Below are 23,127 nucleotides of genomic sequence, written 5' to 3'. Positions count from 1 at the left end.
TGCAATTAGAGCAATAGAGTTCTGAAAGAACAAATCTGACTGTAACAGAGCTTCAGATAGATTTCTGCTTGCAGTGGATAATGATGGTATCTGCTGTGGGATGATTGAAATGGATGTTTGTCAAATGGGTAAAATGGGGAACTGTGATCTACACTTCCTCTTCAGGACACTAAGGTCTTTGGGTAGAGATTTGATGGTGTAGATATTCTCAAGTAGATTGAGTACTTCTTGAAGTAATTAATACTGCTGACAAGATATCTCTGACTGTTCACACCACAACTTCAGTGCAATCACAAAGTGGCTGAGACTCTCATGTTCCCTGGTCCTCATGTGTGGCACCACCTGGAAAGTATTATCTTCCATATTCAGAATACCACTTTCAATCAACTGCCTGTCTGCTATGTCTGTCAATACAGGATTGTAGGTGATATTCTCATCTTCATTGGATTCATCAATGTCAGATAACATATGTGTGAGGACCTCTTTGATAATGTCATCAACTCTTGTGTCTTCCAGTTCAGAATCAACATCTGAGATGTTGGAGATGACACTGTCCTGCACATCTAACAGTAAGTTCAAAGATCTACATTCAAAGAGAAAGAAGAATGAACATACTGCTGAATTGTAAGCTTCTTCAGCATCATCCAGATTCACAAATGTATTGAGTTTCAAAGATATATGGTCTTCTGGTGGCACCTCTGACATAGCTGGGGTGTCTGCAGTTTGCTGTAACTGCATAGCAGCTTCATGGATCTGACTCCATGCAAGAAATTTCATGAACTTCTTATGATTCCTGCAGATCATGTTGTAGCTGGGGGGTGGCTGGTCAAAGAGAAGAGTTGAAAAGTTGAGGAGTTGCAGCAGACAGAATTTCAATTGTCAAGTAGTATAACAAACAACATAAGAATTACTGGTATGTGACACTGAGAATGAAAGAAAGAAAGATTTAAAAGATCTTTGACAGGGTTTTGATCATATACTTATAGATGAATGCAGAGCAGCAAATCAATGTGTGATGTTGGAATCTGCAGATCCACAGGCTCTGAATCTGCAGATTAACAGTTTCAGTCAGAATGATTGATCTGCTCAAATGCAATGCAGAACATTTGCAAAACTGATTGACTTGTTGCAATTAGTTTCAGAGACACAGTCTTGTCTCAGAGCAGTTCTTTTGTTGAATTGAAGTTCATCATATCAATATTATGTCTTGCTCTGAGACATACCTATATAAGGATGTGCTTTCCTCCAGCTACCCATCTTCCAAAAGATCAAGATCACCACACTGCCATTGATATTAGCCATGACAACCACATCTTCAGTCACCCTGGTGAAGTGCACACTTCTCTGAACAATAGCCATCAATCCAGAACTGAGAGCAGCAGCTTCATCCTTTACTTTCATTATGATCACTGCAACAGAAGAGGAAAACACAACCAACCCAAAGCTTGCACATTCAATGACACTCCATATGGCTGCACTTTACACCAAGAAGGTGAGTGCTAGAGAGAAGACTATGATTATCAGATTGAAATGAATGTACTTCCTAACACTGAGCTATGACAGAATTTCAGACATTGTTCAGGACATCTACTCCCCCCTCAATGCTGTGTGCAGGACAGAGTATTGGTGTTCCAAATACAAGAGGCAGGCAAGGGATATAGTGAAGAACTGAAAATGTATTGCTTTGAAGAGATTCAAGATAAGTCCTCCATCCATTCTTATATGAAGAAGTTCATTAACCAGAGTACCTACAGGCACATATTAGCAACATTGTGGAACTGAGCTTTCAAGAGAACCTCAAGTGTGGGATACATACAGTGAAAGACCCATCCAAGCTCACCAGTTATTTCATGAGAGAATTCAACACTGGTGACTTTCACAACATGTTTCACTGGATGACCAAACTTCTGAATATCAACAACAGTTCACCACAGGGAAAGTGGTTTATGGAGCATAGATTAAGTCTATGCATTTGCAAATGGAGTTAATTAGTTCTAACTGTTTGATATAGAGATATATGCAAACCTTGCAATCTGAGTGAAGCTCTTTCTTGATGTTGATGAGTGGGATCAGACCTTCAAAGATGTCAGAACACTCAGTCAGTACTGGAATATCATTATAAAGAAGTCAGAGCTCTGTGATATTGCACAGAATGACTTTGCAGAATTGAAGATGTTGTCTGTGAAAGTATCTCAGCAACAGTCTAAGAAGAAGATTAAGATACTTGATGATATTGTACTGATAAAGAAAATGCCCCCAAAGAGGCCATCAAAGAGGAAGTTCAAACAAGAGCCACTCAAAGAGATACAGCAGCTCACCAGAAACCCACCAACTGCACAGAAAACAACCAATGGAGATCAAGCTCCATCAGAGAAAGAAGAAGATGGTGATCAGAACTTTGAACTCCTTCCTCTCTCAGTACAAGCAACAGTCTCAATGCAAGCAGCAGTTCCAGTGCAAGCAGCAGTTCCAGTGCAAGCAGCAGTTCCAGTGCAAGCAGCAGTTCCAGCACAAGCAGCTGCCTCAGTGCAAGCAGCTCCCCCAGTGCAAGCAACAGTCCCAGCACAAGCAGCTCCCCCAGTGCAAGCAACAGTCCCAGCACAAGCAGCTGCCTCAGTGTAAGCAGCTCCCCTGGCACAAGCAGCTGCTGCACCAGGGGCAATGACCCCCCATATACAGATAAGAAGAGAACAAATAGCTGCAATTAAAGCAGCTCCACTTCAATTAAAGAGAACACATCAGTTCTAGAGCTCTGCTAGCAAACACAGATTTGCAATGGAAAAGGATGTTCAATTTTGGGGCAGATACAACTGCAATAGATGTTAGCAAATGCAATACTTCATTATAAACTGTTTTACTTGCTGTACCTCCATTAAATTCAATTGCAAATGTCATAGAAAGAGCTCCTGGTCAAGATAGGGGCAGATTGATATAGTTATAATATTTAGAGGAGACAGTGCAAATTAAACTCACCAGAATCTCAGGCAAACATGAATCCATAGAAACACATCCCAATTAGGAAATCAAAACATTCAGATCTTCAATATATGTAAATATCACACACAAATCCCATCTTCTCTTCTTTTCCTCTCCTCAGCCACTTCTCATTTTTGTCCCCCCCCCCTGCCCACTATTGATTTTTGAGTAAGTTGAGGAATTTCAAATGGTTTCTGCAAATATACAGCATTAGTTAACAGATATAGCTTTTTTTTTTTGATGAAAATGGCTCCTCACAGGAGTGTGTGCATCTCAGCCCCTGCCACCACTCCCACAACCACCCCCTCCCCCTCCCCCCAATCCACAATGCGTGGCTGCAAGGCTGATGATGGTGAGCACAAGCTCACAGTGTGTCTACACTGTGTAGACTGGGTGTACACAATGCACCTTGACAAGCCCTGCAACCATCAGCAGGGGAATAACAAGACATGCAGTAACTGTGCATCCATCAAGAAAGCTTGTGTGCTGATTGATGGAAGACACCATGAGCAGATCTCAGCACTTCTGACCACTCATCAGAAATTCAAGCTGGTGACAAATCCTCTTGTGAAAGAGGTGTACATCACCAACCTCTGCCAGCTCACCACTGGCCTCCTCAGCACCATTGAGGAGGTGACAACTGCCTCAGCCCCCCCCCCATCCTCTGTCACTGCTGCTGCTGCTCCACTCCCACTCTTCAGCATGGATGCTCTTCTTACACTCCAGAAGGAGCAAAAAGACCTCTTGGAGGCAATTCTTTGAACTTTTGTTGTAAGTTATCTATATGTTTGTTAGCCAAATTGTACTGATATATTTGAATAGTGAATTGAAACTAAAGTGGGCTCTCTTGGGAGTGATGTTGCAGCCCTCCAAAAGGAGGTTGAAAGTCTTTCTGCTGGAGGTGTGAGTAGTTCAGGATTCTGTGAATAATGAATTGTACTGACAGAGTATATAGAGAAAAAGAAAGATTGAAAGTTCTGCTGCTGGTCCACCAGCAAAGTCTGCTCACTCTGCCCCCCCCCCCCTCAGATGACATCAACTCTGGCCCCCTGTGTCTCATTTGGTGGTGTGCCATTGGCTGCATCTGGCTCCAGCCAGGTTTTTGAGACTCTGTGAGAAATCATGGAGTGAATTTCATTGTCTCTGTTGTGGTCCTTTGCATTCATTGTGCTGTTGTTGTCCCCCCCCACCCCTGCTGAAAGCCCAGTCAGCTTCAAGTCTGTTTTAGTGGATGAAGAAATGGAGGAGGCCCAGGAGGGGCATGATTTTATTCTGGAGAACTGATTTTTTTGTGTTTTTGTCTTTGGGCAGGTGGGTGGGCAGGTTCTTGTTTTTATTCTTCTGTTTTTGCCTTCAGGCGGGTGGGCGGGAGGGTTTTTAAAATAGTTTTTACCAATGGCACCATTCTTCCTTCTCAATCAGAATTCCAAACTCACGCATTTCAAGTAGTTACATAGGTGACCCTTCCTATGGATTTCTGATTTAAATGTTGATCTCATGAGCTTCTATGTGGGTTCTATGTTCTTGGCATGGAATCTACGTATCAGATCAGATGAATGGTAATCCGACAGTATTCAAAAAATCCATTTTTCCGGTATGGAGATAAGATCTAGTCACGTGATCATCCCGCCATTTTTCATCGCGGCGACAGCTAGGTCGAAGTGCCGCACGCTGGACGCTGATATCAGGTGTTGATAGGAGCCCGGGTTCGTTCTCTCGTTTGGAGCTGGTGCTGTAGGCTTTGCTCGCTCGTTCAACTGGCTGCCCCGCTGCGTACCCTTGCCTACGTGGCTTGCAGAAATCCCCTTCCGTCCCCCAGCATGGCCTTGACCGTCGTGGAAGAAGCACCCAAAGCGGCCATCCCTGAACCAGAAACCATTCAGCCTTCGCAGGATGTTCTTGTGACGCCGTGTGATCCTTGGCCTAGGCCGTATTATCTGGAGAAAGGCTTCCGTCGAGTTGCGCCCTATCATTACACCTACAACACTTATTGCAAGGAGAGATGGCGGGGGCGCAACCTACTCGAAATATTCACAACCGAGTTTCGAGACAGGCCTGCGGAATATTATGTGAGATCCAGCAAGGCATTTCCCTACATAGTTCAGTGTTTTGCTAATGCTCAGTTAGAAAGAGGCAATTGAGTCCGGCCATGTCGCTATCAACGGTAAACCGGGCAACCTGGATACAAGAGTGATGAACGGCGACATGGTCTCTCACACTCTTCACCGCCATGAACCTCCAGTTACCAGCCTTCCGATCGGAGTTATCCACGAGGATGATAAGATGATTGTCATTGATAAGCCTGCCGGTGTCCCTGTTCATCCCGCCGGGCGCTACAATTACAATTCCATTATCGAAATAATGCGCGCCGAGAGGGGGCATAGCTTTAACCCTCGTCCATGTAATCGGCTTGACCGACTAACGTCAGGAGTCATGTTTATCGGCAAAGATCCCAAAGCCGCGGAGAAGATCGCGGAGGGACTTCGCGCACGAACAATGCAAAAAGAATACATCGCTCGCGTAAAAGGCAAATTCCCTGACGGAATCATCCTTTGCGACCAGCCAATGCTCAAGATCAGCCCACAACTTGGGCTAAATCGAGTAAGGTCCTCAGGCAAGGAGGCCAAAACCAAGTTTCGGAGATTAGCCTACTATCCGCCAACCGCAGTAACTAAGAAGTCGTCGTCTGAAGATGAACCTGCTACTCCGCCAGCAACCTTGCCCGACGATGCCCCAATGGATTTCCCAAACAACAATAACAAGGCTACGACTACTCCTGACGACGAAGGGTACAGCATCGTCCACTGCTTGCCTCTCACGGGGCGCACTCATCAATTGCGTGTTCATCTTCAATTCCTCGGCCACCCCATTACAAACGATCCCATTTACTCCAACCGGCGTGTTTTCGGCCGCGATCTCGGAAAAGCAGACAACACAGGCGAACATGACCAGGAAATAATAGCCCGGTTATCCAAGATGGGAAAAACTGAAACCGCCCAGACTATCGGGGACCATAGATCAAAAAACTATGAGACCTTCCAAACCCCTCCGCCAGAACATATGACCAAAGGCGGCGATCCCAATGTGATCAATGACCTCCTTGCTCGCGAGCATGATCTCATGGTCAACGACTACCTGCGGCGCAAGGGCGAGAAGATGAGCGGTGAAAAATGCGAAGTCTGTGGCACAGACCTGTACACCGACCCTGGCGTACACGAGCTTGGAATCTTCCTCCACGCAGTATCGTATTCGGACCTTGCTGGTGGCTGGAAGTACAGGAGCAAAATGCCGAATTGGGCCCTGCCCCCAGAAGGCCACGATGGCCCAACAAGTGTGCCGGAATGGACGGAGGAAGGGGAAGATATCATTGTTGGTCGGGGGAAAACAGAGGGTGACACTGCGCTTGTGGAAGGAGTAGGAACAGTGGTTATCTCTGAGATAATGGACAAGGAAAAAGCCGCAGGTGCTGAAGCGTCGTCGGCTAACGTTTGATGATAGCCTTGGCTTGATTATGATTTCCTTTTTCCTACTATACCATCGCGGATTCAAAAATAAAAGCGTGATTTGTAGCGTTTATTATATTTTGTGGAAACAAAGGCTTGTGCCGCGCCTTGGGAAGTGTGCAAAGAGCTAGATCCCTTATTTTAGAATGGCATCTCTATATTTGTCTCTCTTTCAACGCCGGTTTTCAGCTACATTCTGGGAAGTGGTGACACAGCTCTTATTTCAGGCACATCGATGACACGCAGCTCCCAAATAAAGCGAACTGGCGGACAATAGTCATAACGAGCATAATATTTCCATTATATTGTTGACTCGTTACTTGAAAAAAAAAGGTGCGGAAAATGGAGTCTTATGCATCTCCCTTTCCAGTCACATGCTGGCCGCTTTATTTTCTGTCCCGATAAGAGAAACATGGAAGAACGGGTGAGGAAAAAGAGAGCCACGAAAACGCACACCCAACCACGCACCAACCCCGACTGACAAAAACATATAACGGACTGCGCTTAGGATTCAGTCGTAACTCTGCCCTTGGGGTTGGTGACCTTGACGCCTAATTGCTTGGCCTTGGCGATGATATCGACGCGTTTCGAGGAGGAGACAGCGTGGGCGATCCTAGAAAGAGAGATTCAATTAGACGCACGTTGGTGTTATGCGAGCCGGATCGTTGACGTACTCAGCGGCATAGGTACGGTTGTGCATGAGCAGGAGCTCAACATCCTTGGGGTTCTTGACCAGGAAGACCTTGTGTCCGGAGGGGATCATATGTCTCGTCTTCTTGTTGCTGCCGTAACCAATCTATTGAAATAACACGTTGATCGTCAGCGATAATCCGCGCCAGCCAAAAGTTCGCCCTGGCCCATTGATTCCAAACGAATTCCCCAAAAACCGTTGCTTTCGCGAGCAGGAACTCGCCCCCCATCAATTTGCAGGAAGATCGTATGATATCGCCGAGCGCGGTTCAGAGTTTTCCGACGTACCTTGGGCATAGCAGCCTGACCCTTGAACCGTCTGCGAACGCGGTTGTCGATACCCTTTGGTTTACGCCATGAGGACGGGACACATTTGAACATGTCCGACTGGTGTCGGTTGAAGCGCTTCGTGTCTGTACCGGAGAAATAACCCAAATCAGCCTCAAGTTTCGTGATCAATGCCCATCCATCTCTTCAATCAGAATGAAATCTTCCAAAAGAGCAATCGTGCCAAAATCTTAGGTTCCAGCAACCAAAATCGCAGCCGACCGGCTTTCGAAGCCCTCCCAAACCGAATCATCACTTCTTTCAAGGGAGCAGAGCAACGTACGCTTCTTCACGATGGGGATATGCTTTGCGGCGACCATCTGCAACGTCCAACACACATGGTCAGCATCTGACTAAAATTCCTCCAAACCTCTTCCTGTCCAGATTTGAGACACGGAGCTCATACCTTGACGGTGTTATGGGGTCCCGAAGCTGGTCGTGGAGGTTGTCGACTGGGTGATGTTTTTCGAGGTCGGTCTTCAACTTCGAATTCCTCCTGCGCAAGTCCAACTGAGAGCGTTTCGGTGGTGCTGGCGGCGCTAGTGGGTCGCTAAGCGAACTTGGAAATCTTAGGGCTTGGTCGTGCAAAAGCCCTCATTCGCACCCTATTCGGGACTGCTTAGTCATGATTGTGCATCTTGGCATTCCGCCCCGCTCGAAAGCTCATTGCGCTCCGCCCGTGTTTCCGGTACAGTTGAATTTACGGGCAGAGATACAGGCCGGACCTTATATTCATGATTTGACCTTTATCCGAGCCTGGTTAGGTGGTGTGCCTGTTAAAACTGTGAAACTTTTGATGACCTGGAAATAGTGGTAGACACTGTGGATTCTCATAATCTCATTCAAACATAACACATTTGCTCATGAGCATGCCGATATAACAAAACCCTGGAGCGAGAAATCCTTCCGGCAACGCCAAATATTTCCAAAAGGCAGCTCTACCCGCTAACCATCTCCCTCACCCTATCTACTCTTTGAATCGCCTTCTCCAGTCGATCCAGTCTTCTCCTCTTCTCCCCATCCCTCCGCTCAAGCAGCGCAACTCTCTCTTCCAATTTCGCTCTCGCCTTCCGCTCCTGCGCAACCATTTCGTTCGCCTGGCTGAATAGTTGCGTCGTGAGCTCTTCCAGCTCCGAGTTTGCCTGTGTGAGTCGCGACTCGGCCGCTTTCCGAAGCTCTTGTTCGCGCTGCAGAGCGTCCTGGAGGGACGTGGTGAGCGAAAAGTCCGCGGTTGTAGGAGGTGAAGTTTGGGTGGGTTCGGGCAAGGAGACGGTGTGGCTAAGTGGCGCGCCGTTGGCGCTCGAGTTGTTGCGTTTTCCGTATGGTAGGAAAGACGTTAGGGTCGCGAAACGAGTATGCTGCGGTTGCTGTGGTTGCCGCGGTGGTGAGGGGGAAGGCGACAAGTTCAGCTGTGACGGCGGCGTGAAGGTTGGTGTTTGTGGGAGTGCAGGCGTGGATGTGGAGGCGGATTGGGATTTTGAGCGTAGAAGACGGATCTCATCCTCATAGTCCGCTAATTTCTCGGCTGTTCAATGAAGCACATAAAGGATTGGGCGTTAGAACATCCATGTCATATTTTCAAAGCCCACATGTTTCGCAGGACTGGGGAAACCATGCAATCAGAGAGGAAAAGATGATTCTCAAGCATACCTGTCGTTGCTGCACGTTGATTTAGATATCTGATTTGATTTTCCAACTCTGAGATTCTCCGCTGCGCTGCTTTTGCATTGGCATCTTCATGGGAAAAGGGGGAGCCCTCGAACCCGCATCTGGGACAAGATGGCCTAGGGCCCGAAAAGGCCGGATCAGCAACAGACATGAAAAGTGTCGTGCAAGAAAGAAGGGCCGTATGGTCCTTGATGCGGGTGGTGGTTAAGGTATGTAGTAAGCAATTAGATCTTAGGCTTCCGTGCAGTTGTGTTTACGCGAATAACAAGAGGGTAACTAGTTAACTGAAGAGAGAGCCTGCAGCATAAACAGCAGAATGTCAACAAGATATTGTAAAGAGTTCAATATTTATGTTGCTAACAACACAGCAATGACAACATTTGAATCTCGCTCTGGCAGACGCTCCCGACCTTTCACTCTGGACTTTGGATAGACAGCACAAAAATAGATCAGTTGCCAATTTAAGATGCAATCATGAATCCAACTGAAGTGAAACGGTGATTGGATAGCCTTATCTCACCCTTGACTAGTTAACCCCTAGTTAATCAGCAAGGCAGCTGTGGCGAAAGACAAGCAGCAAGAAATATTCGCAAAATGTGAGAGATCTGATGCTTATTATATAAAAGTCAGATGTTCAATGCATAGGTAGCTGATCACATCATCACAGGGTGTGTCCGCGCTGTGGATGCGGAGTATGGGGATTCGCTTGCAATTGATAACACGGTGGTTCGAAAAAGCCGCGGGAAAATGCACTTTAAGTGTTTGCCAATTCTTCCAGATTGGCTGCAAGGGCATTCACCTCCTCTGCAGCTGCTTCTTTGGCCGCATGTCCTAAAGCCGCAGAAGATTCGAAACCCCTTGCAACACAATGATTAAAACAACTGACAAACACAATGCCAGCTGGCACCAATCCAGGATTGTCTGGGATGATGCAAAGCCAGCAATTCCATCTCAATCCACGCTGGGTTGAGAAGGCAGAAACTATGACAAAATGGCCCTCTCAAAAATTCAGGGGCTGCTTTTCTCTGCTAACTACCTTGTGAAACTTCGCTAAAGGAGGAAGCCAACCGATTCTTGCTCTTATATAAGCCTCTTGCTGGGAGCGTGCCCGGAAAGTCGACGTTCAGTGCTTAGAACTGAGGGCCGTCTTAAAAAAGCCAGCTTCATTAAGCCTAACAGGTCAATAACCGGCTTGATTTTGCTCAAGAGCAGACTGTCACTGGATGAGTCTCTGAGGAACCATTCTTTGCCAAAAAGAAACAGCTCTAATATAGCCAAATTAAAACAAATTCATACAATACAATCAAATATAAAACCCAGAAAAAGCCACCTGTAAGTCAACAAAAAAGGGCCCAAAAGGAGGCCACGGTATCATCTGGAACAAAAGGTATTTAAACACAAAGCGATGAAAATAGACAGCATACAAGCGGTTCTTTTCCCCTCCACCACGATTCCGCGCCAATGCTCAAAATCGAATGCAACAACCATAACAACAATCCAGTTTCAAAACGCCATGCTAGAAAAGAACACGAAAATCTCGTATGGCACGTTCTCATACGTCGTGTATCCGGAAACGAAAGTATGCACAGGAAATTCGAAATGTAAGGTGGAGAGTGAGGGAGATAAACCGCCTCAATACGTTTCTAGCTCATTTGTCCACCCATCGCCGCCATCAAGGCGCCCAGAGTGGAAACTGTCTTGAACCAAGGCGTCGTCCGACCCGACACCCCTGATGCTCTTTGGTTTCTGGTAACTGACCTGCGACTCAGCCCTTAGTCGGTTGCCTTGCGCGGCCCTCACTTTGGCGTAATATGCTTCAGTGGCATCTACTTCTGGCTCCGAGGCATCGTCATATGTTTCCCAATTCTCAGAACCGGAGGTGACCGTATTTGTGGTTGAAGAATTCGATATTTGCCTCGGCGCAGGAATTTGGGTTTGATATTGTTGTTGATATTGTTGATTTGCAAATTTTGGTTGTTGACAAAAGCTCACGTCCTCGCGGCTCGATATGTAAGAGGATTGGAAAGACTGGTCAGATAGCGGTCTATAATGAGACATGGAAGAACTCATAAAGGACCGCTGACGATCATCATACACGTCCTCTGGACTTATTGGCCGCACCTTTCCACTTGATGTAGACGACATAACGCTGCGGCTTCGGCTCAGACTCGGTTGAGGTGGAGGCTGTGGCGTCTCCTCCCTGGAGAAGAGGTCTCTCATTTTCGGAGGAGGTGCACGCGGAGGTCCCATTTTTCCACGAAGCGTACTGCATGAATAGGCCTGGTTTGGACGGCGGTCTGGCGAGTTGTTACCATGCGGCATGTTACTAAGTGGCACGCGAGCTGGAAGCTTTGTCGGCGACTTTGACCGGGGATTGGTATTATTGTTGCCGGGCATGTTCGCCAGGACGCTACGTTTGAGTGTCCCGTTCGCGCTGGGCGTTTTAGAAGCGGAGGGTTGGTTTTGTTGGCCTCGAATTGTACCACCGCTACGAGACGTGGCAGCTCTGGACATTGGCCTTGCAACAGAAGATGGACCAGATGGAGTTTTGGAACGGGGAGGCAGTTTTTGAGGCACTGGTGCCAACTCATCCAAATACCTCTCACCCTGAACAAGGAACGGCCTGCCATATTCATCCTCCCAATTTTCCAATACCTTTCGCAAGTCGACTTCAACTTTAGGGAGTTCCTTTGCTATTCTCTTTCGCATTTTCTCCTCTCTCAACAATCTTGTTGGGTCACGTTTCTGCCCCCCTGTGCCACGGCCCATCAACCGAGAGGCGTCTTGACTGGAGGCAGTCAGAGCATTACGATCCTGTACCAGGGAGCGATGTTTATCAATCAGCTCTAGGGCAGGAGCCCGTTGCTCTTTAAGCGCTTCTAGACGGGCAATCTCAGCCTCATGCGCAGAAAGCAAAGCATCACTGTAAACGTCGGAAAAGGCGGGAGTAAAGTCAAGCATCTCTTCTTCGGAATAATATAGGCTGTCCCATAGCTCTTGCAAACGGCAGCGAGCGTCCTCGACAAACAAATGGAGGTTTTGCCGTTTGAGCTCATTGAGCCGAGCAAGTTCTTCCTCGAATTCATTAATGGCGCGCAAGCCGCAACCCCGGTTAGCCGCAAGGAAACCTTTTCGGTCGGCCTCTTCAACACCCAACCGATCCCAGAGGGACTCAACAGCAGCTCTCAGGTCCTTGATTTTGCGTTCTCGCCCCCTTTTTTCTTCAAGCAGCTTCTCGCGTTTTCCCTTCAAAGATGTAAGATCGGATTCATGCAAACCAAGCTGTTCAGGGGAATCCCTGTAGTTCTGCACGATTGCAGGGTCAGTCTGAGCCTGAGGGGTGCCAAGTTCTGCCCACAATTTGATTATCTCTTCACAAACTGTGCTGACCGTTACAACGCGCCGATTGTACTCTTCGTAGACCCTACTAAACTCGCTATCAAGCGCATTGACGTATGAGGCAGAGAGATCGAATGAAGGCGGGACGGTAGTACCAGGAGCTGTGGGTGGTAGTGGGATTCTAACAAAAGTCGCCTCGAGATGAGAGGAATAGGACTCAAGCGCTTCCACAAGCTCTGATATGATCATTAGCTGCGGGGGGCGAAATAATACGGAACTGCGCGGTACGTACTCTTGACTTGCTCAAAGCGCTCTTGGTGCAATTTGCTGACAGCAGCATGCTTCTCTCTCAGTAAAGCGAGGCAATGGTTTAGTGGAAGTGTAACACGGAGGTCTGGATCGTCGGATTGGCGCTGTGAAGTATATACGTTATCTTCAACTGACGCTTCCATTTGTTTGATGGTAGTGATCAGCCGATTCGCTTCCTCGATCATGTCATTCTTTTCGCTGCGCGTAGTCACTGAGTCAGCACTAATGTTTTTGCCATGTCCAGGTAAGTCTTTACCTATTAACGCGCCGTACATGGTCGTTAAGTGTTTCGGACAATGCTGCGAAGAGCTAGCGTCACTAGTCAGCCATGTTCAGCAAGCTCATGCATGGTGGTCGTCTACCTCCGACTCCCTCGAGTCTCGCTCATGGTTTGGCACCCCAATCTCGTCAAATAGGCCGTGTAACTGCTCGACGATATTGTTGACCTGGGTGGTCAAATAGCTGGTATCCACGGTCATGGCGAGCGCGCAACCGAAGAATCGCGACTCAATGTTCAGCGAATGACCGTCGTAGTATTGACTCGGTATTATAGCACGCTGAAGGTGATGTAAAAGAAAGTCGCGTCGCGAAAAAAAGAGTGAAGCGCAAAAGTTTCAAACTGAACTCTACGTCAAACGAGAGAAAGTGGAGCGAGAATTGGTCAATTGCACAGATCCAAATCCGTCTGGCAAAAAGCAATATCGCATATTCAATCGCTGCAAGAGGCGGAACCAGAACAAAGGAAACGCAGTTCCCGCAAAAGTCGAGTTGGGGTTGAGCAACGGAGGGCAGCCAACGGGAAGACGTGGATCAGCTGAAGCTGTTATATCGGCGGGCGGTGGGAAAAGCACCGGTTTGTTGACTCTCCGCGCGGTTGGCCAGGCAACGGCTGACTAAGATGCTCACCGCCAGATTCTGCCGCCCACCCCACATGACCAAGCCGCTAAACCCAAAGCGAGCAACCGCTGAGGTCATCCTGTGAGCCCAGGGCCAGAAGCTGTCAACAGGACGGAGCGACACGACGGCGGAGCACGTTCATCCTCGCTTGAAAAGCGCAGATGCAGTCAGGTTGAGAGTTCTGCCAGCTGATGCCATAGCAGTCAGATTGGGCCCCTTTGCAAAGCCCCTTCAGCCGCAATGGACGCCGCACAGAAATCCTGGGGTATGTTATATGTGGCTGTTCTGCGCGAATTCTTAGCTAATTCGATTTCACTCCAGAGATCGAAAACTCCGTCGAGCTGGTTGATGCCCACCGCGATGCCCTCTACAAATATGACCCCGCCGCCTCGCAAGCCGTCGTCTCCTCCAAGCCCTGGTCGAAAGACCCCCACTACTTCACATCCATCCGCATCTCCGCCGTAGCGCTTCTCAAAATGGTTATGCACGCTCGCTCAGGCGGCAGTCTTGAGGTTATGGGCTTAATGCAGGGTTATGTCTCGGCCAACACCTTCATCGTCACCGATGCATTTCGACTCCCCGTCGAGGGAACCGAGACACGGGTCAATGCCCAGGATGAAGCGAATGAGTACATGGTTTCGTACTTGCAAGCCTGTCGGGATTCCGGAAGGATGGAGAACGCGATTGGGTGGTACCATAGCCATCCGGGCTACGGATGCTGGCTGTCTGGAATCGATGTGTCCACGCAGGATACACAGCAGACATACAGCGACCCGTTCGTCGCGGTGGTGATCGACCCCGATCGAACGATCTCTGCGGGCAAGGTTGAAATCGGCGCTTTCAGGACGTATCCGAAAAACTACCAACCGTCGAATGCTGAGCAAGATGACGACGGATATCAGAGCATCCCACTTCACAAGGTGGAAGATTTTGGTGCCCATGCCTCGCAGTATTACTCTCTCACAGTCTCGCATTTCAAGTCCACGCTTGATACCAAAATTCTATCCTTACTATGGAACAAGTACTGGGTAGCTACAATTAGTCAGAGCCCCTTATTTACAAATCGCGACTACACCACCAAACAGATCGCAGATTTAGGGGAGAAGATTAAGAAAGCGACCAGAGCGGTCGAGAATAGTACACAGCGGGAAAGTGCTTTAACAACCAAGGACCAACATCTAGAGAAGGTTGTCAAGGAGGGAGATCGTATAGCAGGAGAGGAGCTAACGGGCTTGATGGCAGCTCAGATTAAGAGGGAGCTGTTTCAAGGGGTAGGGCAACAAGCGGCTGACAAAACATAGTATTGATCTTCTACTATACGGCGCAAGTTTATGGATATCAATAGTAGTAGGTGGAATTCCTTGATGATTCCTAAAATGTTAATCACCTTGAAATGGATTTTTTTTTAAGGCCTAGTTTTAGACGGTTTAAGTAGGCATAGAATTAATCAACATTCCTGGTAAAGACCCTTGCTTTTAGAATCGAGTTTGGTTCCCAGTTTTCCTTTTCCCTTCGCCATGAAATCCTTAACCCTTCCTCCTTAGCTCCCATTGCACCAGATGATTTCAGTCCGTCCCTGAAGCCACTTAGTTCTCCGTTCGGCCCCTTTTCAACCAGGCTCCAGAAAAGATCTTAGCCCAGATGCTGACCTTTGGCGGAGGAAGAATCGGCATCTCCATCGAACTATCCAGCGAGATGTCCTGCTGAAGAGGAGCAGGCTGAGCACGACGACGCAGATCTGTCATATACAGAACGAATCTGGCAATCGTGATGCGAAGCATAGGGAGGCAGGCGCAAATGATGCCAGTGTTGGCTTCGATTGTGGTCCACATGGTAGAGGTCAAAGTTCCATAGCTTGGATCCGTGGACTGGGACGCAACATCAAGCGTGGTGATTCGCAGAATCGACGTAGTACAAACGCTGATTTTGATAGCGGCATATTAGAATAGCTGGCGGTAGACAAGGAGAGAAATGAGAGATGTCTTACAAGAATCCCAAGGTAAATATCGCCACCAGCCCGATTCTTTGTTGAGTTGGAAGACCAAGGGTGTGAAGGAGAGGTAGTGGCAGGGTCAAAATCATAGCATCAGTGAGTATGTCCCAAGCGCCATTCGCATTCCAGAAGGCTGCGAAATCGATGCAAGTTCCGGGAATGGATCTGTCCCAAGCTCTTGAAACAGGCATGCACTGAAAAATGCTGGCGAAGATGCTGGCAACAGCGAATGTTGCGACTAGGCAAACGATATAATCGCAAACGAGGCGAAAAATGAATCTAGTAACGAAGATCCGGCGGTATAGCAAGACAATCGAAACCTTTGTCAAGTTGATTGTACACTTGTACAGGACTTGAAAGCAGTAAAAAAGCTAAGAACGATATTAGTTGCCTCTGCTGTTGCATTGTAATAGAGTATCAAAGTCATACCTTCAAGGCAATGTTCATATCATGTTTGGGAACGTCGCTAACATGCTTTCCATACCCATATTGAATTGCTACATTCTCCATCAGCATATTACACTCGCAAGCCATAGAACTGGATACTACCTACCAGCGGTATTCACTCCATTCATCGCGACGCAGAACACCTAGATACCATCAGCAAGTAAATTTTAGCTGGAGCCATCTCAATGAATTACCAGAGACGACACAATCAGATAGTCATCAAAGCCTGGGGTTCGGCCAGTGAAACAGTGAACATGAAAACGATTGATCACAAGCAAGACGGCGATGGCCATCAAAACAATCCCAGTGATCATAGTGCTCTGGCCCCTGGCTTCCGGAGCATGATATTGTTCCATGACATGGTAAAGGTGCACGACGACATCATTAAGTGGAGCCATGATGCTTGTTTATTCCTTGACGATAACAAAGACTTTGTAACTTTGGTGCCTTGGTCAAATAGGTTGAATATAAGAGATGGGAATGTCTTCAGGCTGGGAAGAAAAATGGTAGAAAAAAAAGGGATAGCTAGGGTTGCAAGAATTTTGTGCTTTGAGTGAGTGTGTGTGTGGGAGGTCACAAGTTTCTGATAGAAGGCCATCGAAACAAGCGAGGGCTTGTTGTGTTATTGCCATGAAAGCCAGAACCAGGAGGCTGTCATGGTTACCACATTATCAAATATCAAATACACTCCAGCAGCATGGCAGAAACCATGAAGCAAAGTAATTGGAAATTGGCCCATGGCGATCTTCTTGATCAGAACTATATAGCCAAAAGACAGTGGTGCTATTGCTATCTCCATCGCCCTTTGGACTATACTTATATATCTATGGGAGCAGCCTAAGCTGTGCATTGAGACAACATGAGAAAAGGCTTTCTGCAGCTTGGCCCACCAGGTGACGGAAACATTCCATTGATCTCTCCCGGTCCAACAAAGGGTGAGAAATCCTTGTATAGTAAACAGAAAGCATTATATTGACAAGCAATACACTGATACCAAGTTTCCTATCATACATAGACTCTTATGGCAAAGCCTAGAATGATCTGTTGAGAAAGGAAAAGGAGGAACAAATCCCTTCTATGTCAATGCACATAGAAGAACCCATGACCCATTGGTGGAGTAAATTCCAATGGCGTTAATCATACAGCTTCAAGATCATGTCATCAGCAAAGCTCTTTATTCTATTTGATGTAATATCCAAGTTGAATATGCACTTTGTTGTCGTGATGGAAGCTTGCAAGCCCAAATAGATGCATGAAGTTGACGTCGGCTCGGATCAACTCAGCGCCGCTGCTCCAGCAGGTGGACGCAGCTCAACGCAACACAATGTCAGCAGGCAGAAGAGGAACCGGGATTATGTTCTGCGAGAGCAACAGGAGTGAGGATGCATTCCTTTGGAGCGGGTTTAGACTTTGGAAGCCCAGCTTACGATGTCCGCATTTGTCACGTTTAGCCGTGGCCCAAGCCGTAAATTGCTAGACGCCTAGGATTTCGGCCATTTTTCTTTGTCTGTTTGCAGCACGCTCAAGAAGTGGCACAGCTCTTAATAGGGCAGCGAATCAAGGGCGCATGGAGGGCCAGCACGTTCATAACTCTGTCTGCCTCCACAATCCTGAAGATCTTGCACGGTTTGCAAGTTGGTATGTAGAATATCAGGGACGTCTTCCGTCGCTATCTGTTGTTCCTCTGTACATACATACTTATATTTCGGTATTCATTCAATATTCAACTCTATATAATCCAGCGTGATCGCTGAATAAAGCGTCGGGAGCCTCTCTTCCACCTGGCCGTCGCCGTCAGAGAATCCGACTTCGAAGTCCGCAATGGCAGAGGACCCCAGGCACACCGACGAACATGGCAACCTCAGGCCAGGCTACGCTCACTATCCACCTTATACACCTGCCTCGCTTGTTCGAGAACTAGGAGTCATGTTTGGATTCATCGTCTTATCAATAATAATCATGGTCTTGTACTGGCTATTCTGGCAAGGTTGGTCTCTCCTAGAAGCTAGCTTTCGACCGTATTTTTGGGCTGATTGTGAGAATCAACAGCTGCGCAGCGACGGAATGCAGCCAAGGAAGCTTCCCGACGTGAAGAGATGGCGGCTCGTGCCCCGTGCCCGCGTCGCAGCGGAAACACAGCATAACCGGGTTAATAATAGGTCTGGAGGAGCATCTTTTGCCGACGGACCGAAGAGGCTTATCCGAAACGGGATGGGTGTCAACGGCCTTGGATTTGGAGCGTTAGAGGAGGACCTCGTGGTCTGAACGGCTATGATAGACACCTGGAACTGGTGTGCGGTGGAGGAACTGCTGGTGATAACCACTGCCGAGATAGTAATTCCTTATCTTGTCCTGAATTGGTGTCGCGTATAGGTATCCGTTCTGTAGATAATTTTGGGCGAAGATCGCCCCGCACTCCATGGACATATCATAGATCAAGTTCCATCAGCAAACTGGGGCTGCAAACCCAACAGTCCATCTCATAGATCCCATGATCACGACCAAAAGTGACAGCGCTAATCCAACGGTCAATAGGCCGTAACGATAAGCATGCCGAAGTTCTAAGCTGTATAACTCTGCCACCCATGTGCTTACGGTTGTAGTGCAGCCGCAGAAGCCGTCCATGATTCCGTTCAAGACCTGGCAGCCAGTGAGACGACCTACACTAAACGTACGCGCGGATACCGGCATTGCAACAACACTTGCCGCGTGCTTCAAGTCGAAACACATCCCCAGAACCATAGTCCCAAGCATATTGACGGCAAATGTGCCGAGAGGGAATGATGGAACCTTCGAGTTGAGTAACAATGAAACGTAGTAACGGAGCAAGCAGCCAAGGGGTGCGAACACCGCCGCAAACACCGCCCTACCTCGCCAGTTCTCACGAGCACCGTTGTGTCGATCTGGGGGCCAAATGGCAAGAAGCACGGAGCCCAACCAGCAGCCGAACGCAAGAACGACAATGGACCGATCAACAATTCTTCGTGTCACAAGAAATGGCAATGTCGGTGTATAGCGGTCTAACGCAACCGCAAGGTGAGCACCGAAGGCCAACGATGACAGGCTGAGCGACAATGTATATAGAATCACGGCAACCACTGCCATGAAGCTATATCCTCCGTTTCGCGGCAAGATTGAACCAGAGTTTGGATTCGGAAGGTCGTTGGACAAAGCAAGGAAGACGTCTCCCATAAAAGAGGAAAACGACGTGAATGATCCGCAGAAGCCAGTTGTTAATCCAACATACAATGGGATTGTTTTTTTGATGGCTTTGTGTATTTTGAGATCGTCTTCACGGATGGTTGCCCTTCGGTCCAGTCGCGGCGGGGAACAAGTAGCCATATCGTCATCCTTCTCTGCAGTCTGCCGCTCGCCCCATTCTTCACGGAAGAGATTTCTGTCTTCCGCAAAGAACCCCATCAACAAGCACCCTCCAACGTTGGCCCATAGCACACCAGTTGTAACCGGCGCGCCGGGGTAGTAGGTAAGAGTTTCCATGCCAACCCGCGCCAGAGCACCAAAAATGGAGAAGAATATCAAATATGAAACGGTGTATAGCTTCGTCGCAAACTCTGATATTGTAGGCTCCGGTGGTACCACGCTACGTAGCGAAGGAGGGCGCCCAGAAATCCGCGATTCAGCACTCTCCAATGTAACAGGCGGCTCCCAACGCGACGGATGTCTTTCTACGGGCGGCGGAACAGCGACTTCAGAAGGGCCAGCTCCCTGCTCTTCGGCTCTTCTGAATAGCTCTTCATCTCGCTGCCTACGCTCCTTTTCCTCTTCCAGTCGCCCCTCTTCGACCTGGGGGAAAGCTAATTCGGTAGGCGGTACGATATCTTCTTCGTCCCGTGCGGGTGCTTCCAAGCTCTCACGACGTCCATCTCTTTGTCGCTCGTCTGAGGGTCCTTGCTCTACTGCGTCCATATCCATATACCGCTATAAACCACGGCGTACGGTAGTTCGTCCATCGGGGTGGTTCGTTTCGGTATTCTCTCAACGAGGGCACTAGATAGCGCAAGAGGAAATTACCGGAAGCATTTCCTTACCACCAGCCGTGTAATTAGCTATTGAGACTGGTCAATCAGCAACATGGATCAAAATCGTTGAAGTTATCATCTCACCTCTCCACGATTTGTCAAGGTCTCTCAATGGTTGACAACAAATGATCCAGCCGGCAGTAATATAACTGTATCAGTGATTCCGCCAAGCATTGTAATGTTGATACAAAAAAATACCGTAAGATTGGATCAGATAAGATAAGCCCCCTTTTCGTCTCCACCAAAGCTGACGATGCGCGTCACCAGCCCCGCAGGAGTCAACACTTGTAGAGGTTGGGCACGGCTGTCCGCCTGACCACATCTGGTACTGTCAATACACCTCAGTTCTCAGTAAATCTTGCATTTGCTTCCTACTGACACCCCATCTTCCGTCGCGCATTGCCAGCCAGTGTACAGCAATCTAAGCCCGCACATCTTACAGGGCTCCCGCACGATGTTTCCCACGTCCCTCCCCAGTAATATTGAAGTTTCTCGGCATCCATGTCTGCGAGCAAAGCTCTCCCAGCTCCGCTCTAGCAAAACCACTGCTCGAGAAACCAGCGCCCTTGTCAAAGAGATCTCGACGATACTAGGCTGTGAGGCACTGGCAAGCAATTTAGAGGCTACGTCCCGGTGGGAACAGTGAGCATATCCCCTTATCCGCACCAGTGAAGTAGTATAGGATAACACTACTTATAGGAAACCACCCCCCTCGGATACGAATACACCACCGAAACCATTCTCCCCACCAAAATCGCTCTGATCCCTATCCTCCGCTCTGGCCTAGGAATGCTCCAAGGCAAACAAACTCCCACTATTCTCCTCTCTTTCTCTTCCTTCCAGCTAACCGTACAATAAAACCATCCAGCACTCCAGGACCTTCTCCCCAACCCCGTACCCGTACATCACCTCGGCCTCTTCCGCGAACCTACCACCCTCCAACCCGTAGAATACTACAACAACCTCCCCTTCCACCGCTCCACCTCCTCTAACCCCGATGCAAACGGCACCGCCGCAGATCTAGCTATCCTCCTCGACCCTATCGTCGCTACCGGCGGCACTGCAGCCGCTGCCATCCAGTCACTCAAAGAATGGGGCGTGAAGAAGGTAATTCTACTCAGCATCCTAGGGACCCGGACCGGTTTGACCAAGGCGGCGAGTGAGTGGCCCGAGGGTGTGGAGGTATTGGTGGGCGACGTGGATGATGAGATTGATGCGAAGGGTATGATTCGGCCGGGTCTGGGAGATATCGGGGATCGGTTGTTTTTGGCGCAGGGGAAGTAAAGTGTGATGTTGGGCTTTTCTTGAGCCGCCTTTTAAGAACCCTGTGTGGGGCACAGGTCGTATGATATTCTGTATTTGGTCGTTGTCTATATCCACGTACACGACTATGGATCTTAGAGCTTCGTCGAACATACCCACGCCACTACGATCCAGATGACACCACTGAATTTCTGCAGTTGAGTGCGACCAGCAGACAAGAGAACACCCTCATTAGATAATGCTGAAGAAATTTCAACAAATTATTGTACACTGTATGGAGATTGCAGACAAGATACTCGAATGTTCAGTGTCACGTTGGTTAAGGAACTAGAAGCGGAGAGAGAGATAGAGCGCAAGGCCACGAGCACAAGAAGGGACAAGATCAATTCAATTCAAACGCAGAGATATTGACACGAACGCAGACGGAATCCGGGTAACAGCATCGAGATTCGGAGATAACAGAAGTGGATATATGACGAGATATCAAAGGGCAAAATATTGAGTGGGACGGGTGACCGAACAAGATCTAGAGAGAATGCAAGACCCTAGAAATAAATTAAACACTCAATAGAAGACGAAAATGCTTGAAAAAGGGGAACACAATGAGCGACAGAGTCAAAATTCCCACTGAAGGGAGAATTAAAGAGTATTAGCTCAAAGGTAACGATAAGAAGTAGCGAGCGCCCCGCAACATGGGCAAAAACAGTGAACAAGGTAAAACGGTACTGATTAACTCACAGCAGCAGAGGCAAAGAGCAAATTTGCAGGGGTTTCAAAGAAAAGAGAAAACACTAAAGATTAAGTAGCCCGCGATAACTTTAGAAGCAGCCAGGAACCGAGGAAACACTCAGGACCAGCTGGTGTATAGAGGTGTTGCCCTTTGCTAACAACCCGTAAACACAATAAACGCAGCTAGACCGGACTCCTGTGTGCTCTCTCTTAGAAGGACAGTCAAAAATGGTAAATAATCAAATAATCAGAGAAACAAATTTTTCAACCGAACAAAACCGACAGGTAAGGAGAGCGAGAAATCAAACGAACCCAATGCTGAGAGGAAGGGGGAAAATAATTGCAAACGAGAAAAGATCTCGATAGAAGAGCACCGTACCGCCTCCCAGTGTCAGTCTTTCCCAAACCTTTCCACCATTCCGGCGATCCCGAACGCGTCTAGAAACTGAAACGGTAACATAACGAGGGCGACAAAATTAGCGTAAACGACGTATAAAACGGGCAAAATGCTTTAAAGAGACGACCTTAGCGTAGCTCAAATGCTCGAAAACGGACTCCAAAAGCACCGGAAACCTATAAAACGCCATTCCGCCTGTATAGATCGAGAAAACAAGATAGATTAAACAGCAGCCCGAAATCCATCTCTGTCTCGGAAAGAAAGTTGACTGGTGAAGGAATTACGAATGGAGAAACGAAACCGCAATCAAGTGGCGGAGGTATTGGCGGCGGACTCATGAACCGGATGAAGAGTTTGAGAAGGCCACGCCCGGAGAGGAGAACAACGGTCGGGGATGCCTAATGGTTTGGCGAAACGCTTCTTGCTTTGCTCAAACTGTATGCCTACATTACGAATTTGCATGTTTCCTTCTTTCTCTGTTCTTTCACCGCGAAGCCGCCCAATTCCGAGAATGGCGGCCTGAGGGTTTTATATTCTTTTATTCGAGTG

The 23,127-nt window shown here is 48.1% G+C and overlaps 10 protein-coding genes across 10 annotated transcripts; 5 read left to right on the top strand and 5 right to left on the bottom strand.

The window, feature by feature from the left end:
- Positions 1–237: 237 nt before the first annotated feature.
- On the bottom strand, positions 238–804 carry UREG_04811 (uncharacterized protein; the record flags this gene model as incomplete). Its single annotated transcript, XM_002584076.1, has 2 exons — positions 238–555; positions 616–804. 2 exons carry the CDS (start codon positions 802–804, stop codon positions 238–240), a joined length of 507 nt encoding a protein of 168 aa, XP_002584122.1.
- A 598-nt stretch (positions 805–1,402) lies between these two features.
- UREG_04810 (uncharacterized protein) lies at positions 1,403–2,622 on the top strand (the record flags this gene model as incomplete). The annotated part of the gene is made up of 2 exons (XM_002584075.1): positions 1,403–1,492; positions 2,152–2,622. The coding sequence occupies 2 exons, from the start codon at positions 1,403–1,405 to the stop codon at positions 2,620–2,622; spliced, it is 561 nt and encodes a 186-aa protein (XP_002584121.1).
- A 681-nt stretch (positions 2,623–3,303) lies between these two features.
- Positions 3,304–3,738, top strand: UREG_04809 (uncharacterized protein; the record flags this gene model as incomplete). Its single annotated transcript, XM_002584074.1, has 2 exons — positions 3,304–3,345; positions 3,517–3,738. 2 exons carry the CDS (start codon positions 3,304–3,306, stop codon positions 3,736–3,738), a joined length of 264 nt encoding a protein of 87 aa, XP_002584120.1.
- A 1,058-nt stretch (positions 3,739–4,796) lies between these two features.
- UREG_04808 (uncharacterized protein) lies at positions 4,797–6,468 on the top strand (the record flags this gene model as incomplete). The annotated part of the gene is made up of 2 exons (XM_002584073.1): positions 4,797–5,045; positions 5,104–6,468. The coding sequence occupies 2 exons, from the start codon at positions 4,797–4,799 to the stop codon at positions 6,466–6,468; spliced, it is 1,614 nt and encodes a 537-aa protein (XP_002584119.1).
- Positions 6,469–8,434: 1,966 nt separating this feature from the next.
- UREG_04807 (uncharacterized protein) lies at positions 8,435–9,315 on the bottom strand (the record flags this gene model as incomplete). The annotated part of the gene is made up of 2 exons (XM_002584072.1): positions 8,435–9,009; positions 9,147–9,315. 2 exons carry the CDS (start codon positions 9,313–9,315, stop codon positions 8,435–8,437), a joined length of 744 nt encoding a protein of 247 aa, XP_002584118.1.
- Positions 9,316–10,796: 1,481 nt separating this feature from the next.
- Positions 10,797–13,291, bottom strand: UREG_04806 (uncharacterized protein; the record flags this gene model as incomplete). The annotated part of the gene is made up of 4 exons (XM_002584071.1): positions 10,797–12,739; positions 12,796–13,010; positions 13,069–13,121; positions 13,175–13,291. 4 exons carry the CDS (start codon positions 13,289–13,291, stop codon positions 10,797–10,799), a joined length of 2,328 nt encoding a protein of 775 aa, XP_002584117.1.
- A 658-nt stretch (positions 13,292–13,949) lies between these two features.
- UREG_04805 (COP9 signalosome complex subunit 5) lies at positions 13,950–15,010 on the top strand (the record flags this gene model as incomplete). The annotated part of the gene is made up of 2 exons (XM_002584070.1): positions 13,950–13,974; positions 14,031–15,010. 2 exons carry the CDS (start codon positions 13,950–13,952, stop codon positions 15,008–15,010), a joined length of 1,005 nt encoding a protein of 334 aa, XP_002584116.1.
- Positions 15,011–15,692: 682 nt separating this feature from the next.
- UREG_04804 (uncharacterized protein) lies at positions 15,693–16,547 on the bottom strand (the record flags this gene model as incomplete). The annotated part of the gene is made up of 4 exons (XM_002584069.1): positions 15,693–16,073; positions 16,132–16,199; positions 16,256–16,292; positions 16,344–16,547. 4 exons carry the CDS (start codon positions 16,545–16,547, stop codon positions 15,693–15,695), a joined length of 690 nt encoding a protein of 229 aa, XP_002584115.1.
- A 1,843-nt stretch (positions 16,548–18,390) lies between these two features.
- Positions 18,391–20,692, bottom strand: UREG_04803 (uncharacterized protein; the record flags this gene model as incomplete). The annotated part of the gene is made up of 4 exons (XM_002584068.1): positions 18,391–18,501; positions 18,745–18,809; positions 19,020–20,088; positions 20,630–20,692. 4 exons carry the CDS (start codon positions 20,690–20,692, stop codon positions 18,391–18,393), a joined length of 1,308 nt encoding a protein of 435 aa, XP_002584114.1.
- A 286-nt stretch (positions 20,693–20,978) lies between these two features.
- UREG_04802 (uncharacterized protein) lies at positions 20,979–21,691 on the top strand (the record flags this gene model as incomplete). The annotated part of the gene is made up of 3 exons (XM_002584067.1): positions 20,979–21,038; positions 21,066–21,411; positions 21,591–21,691. The coding sequence occupies 3 exons, from the start codon at positions 20,979–20,981 to the stop codon at positions 21,689–21,691; spliced, it is 507 nt and encodes a 168-aa protein (XP_002584113.1).
- Positions 21,692–23,127: the final 1,436 nt, after the last annotated feature.

This window comes from Uncinocarpus reesii, genomic scaffold (genome assembly GCF_000003515.1).
Source record: "Uncinocarpus reesii 1704 scaffold_3 genomic scaffold, whole genome shotgun sequence".
NCBI lineage: Eukaryota > Fungi > Ascomycota > Eurotiomycetes > Onygenales > Onygenaceae > Uncinocarpus > Uncinocarpus reesii.
Note: the sequence above shows the minus strand (reverse complement) of the source record. Positions and strands in the feature narration are given on the sequence as shown.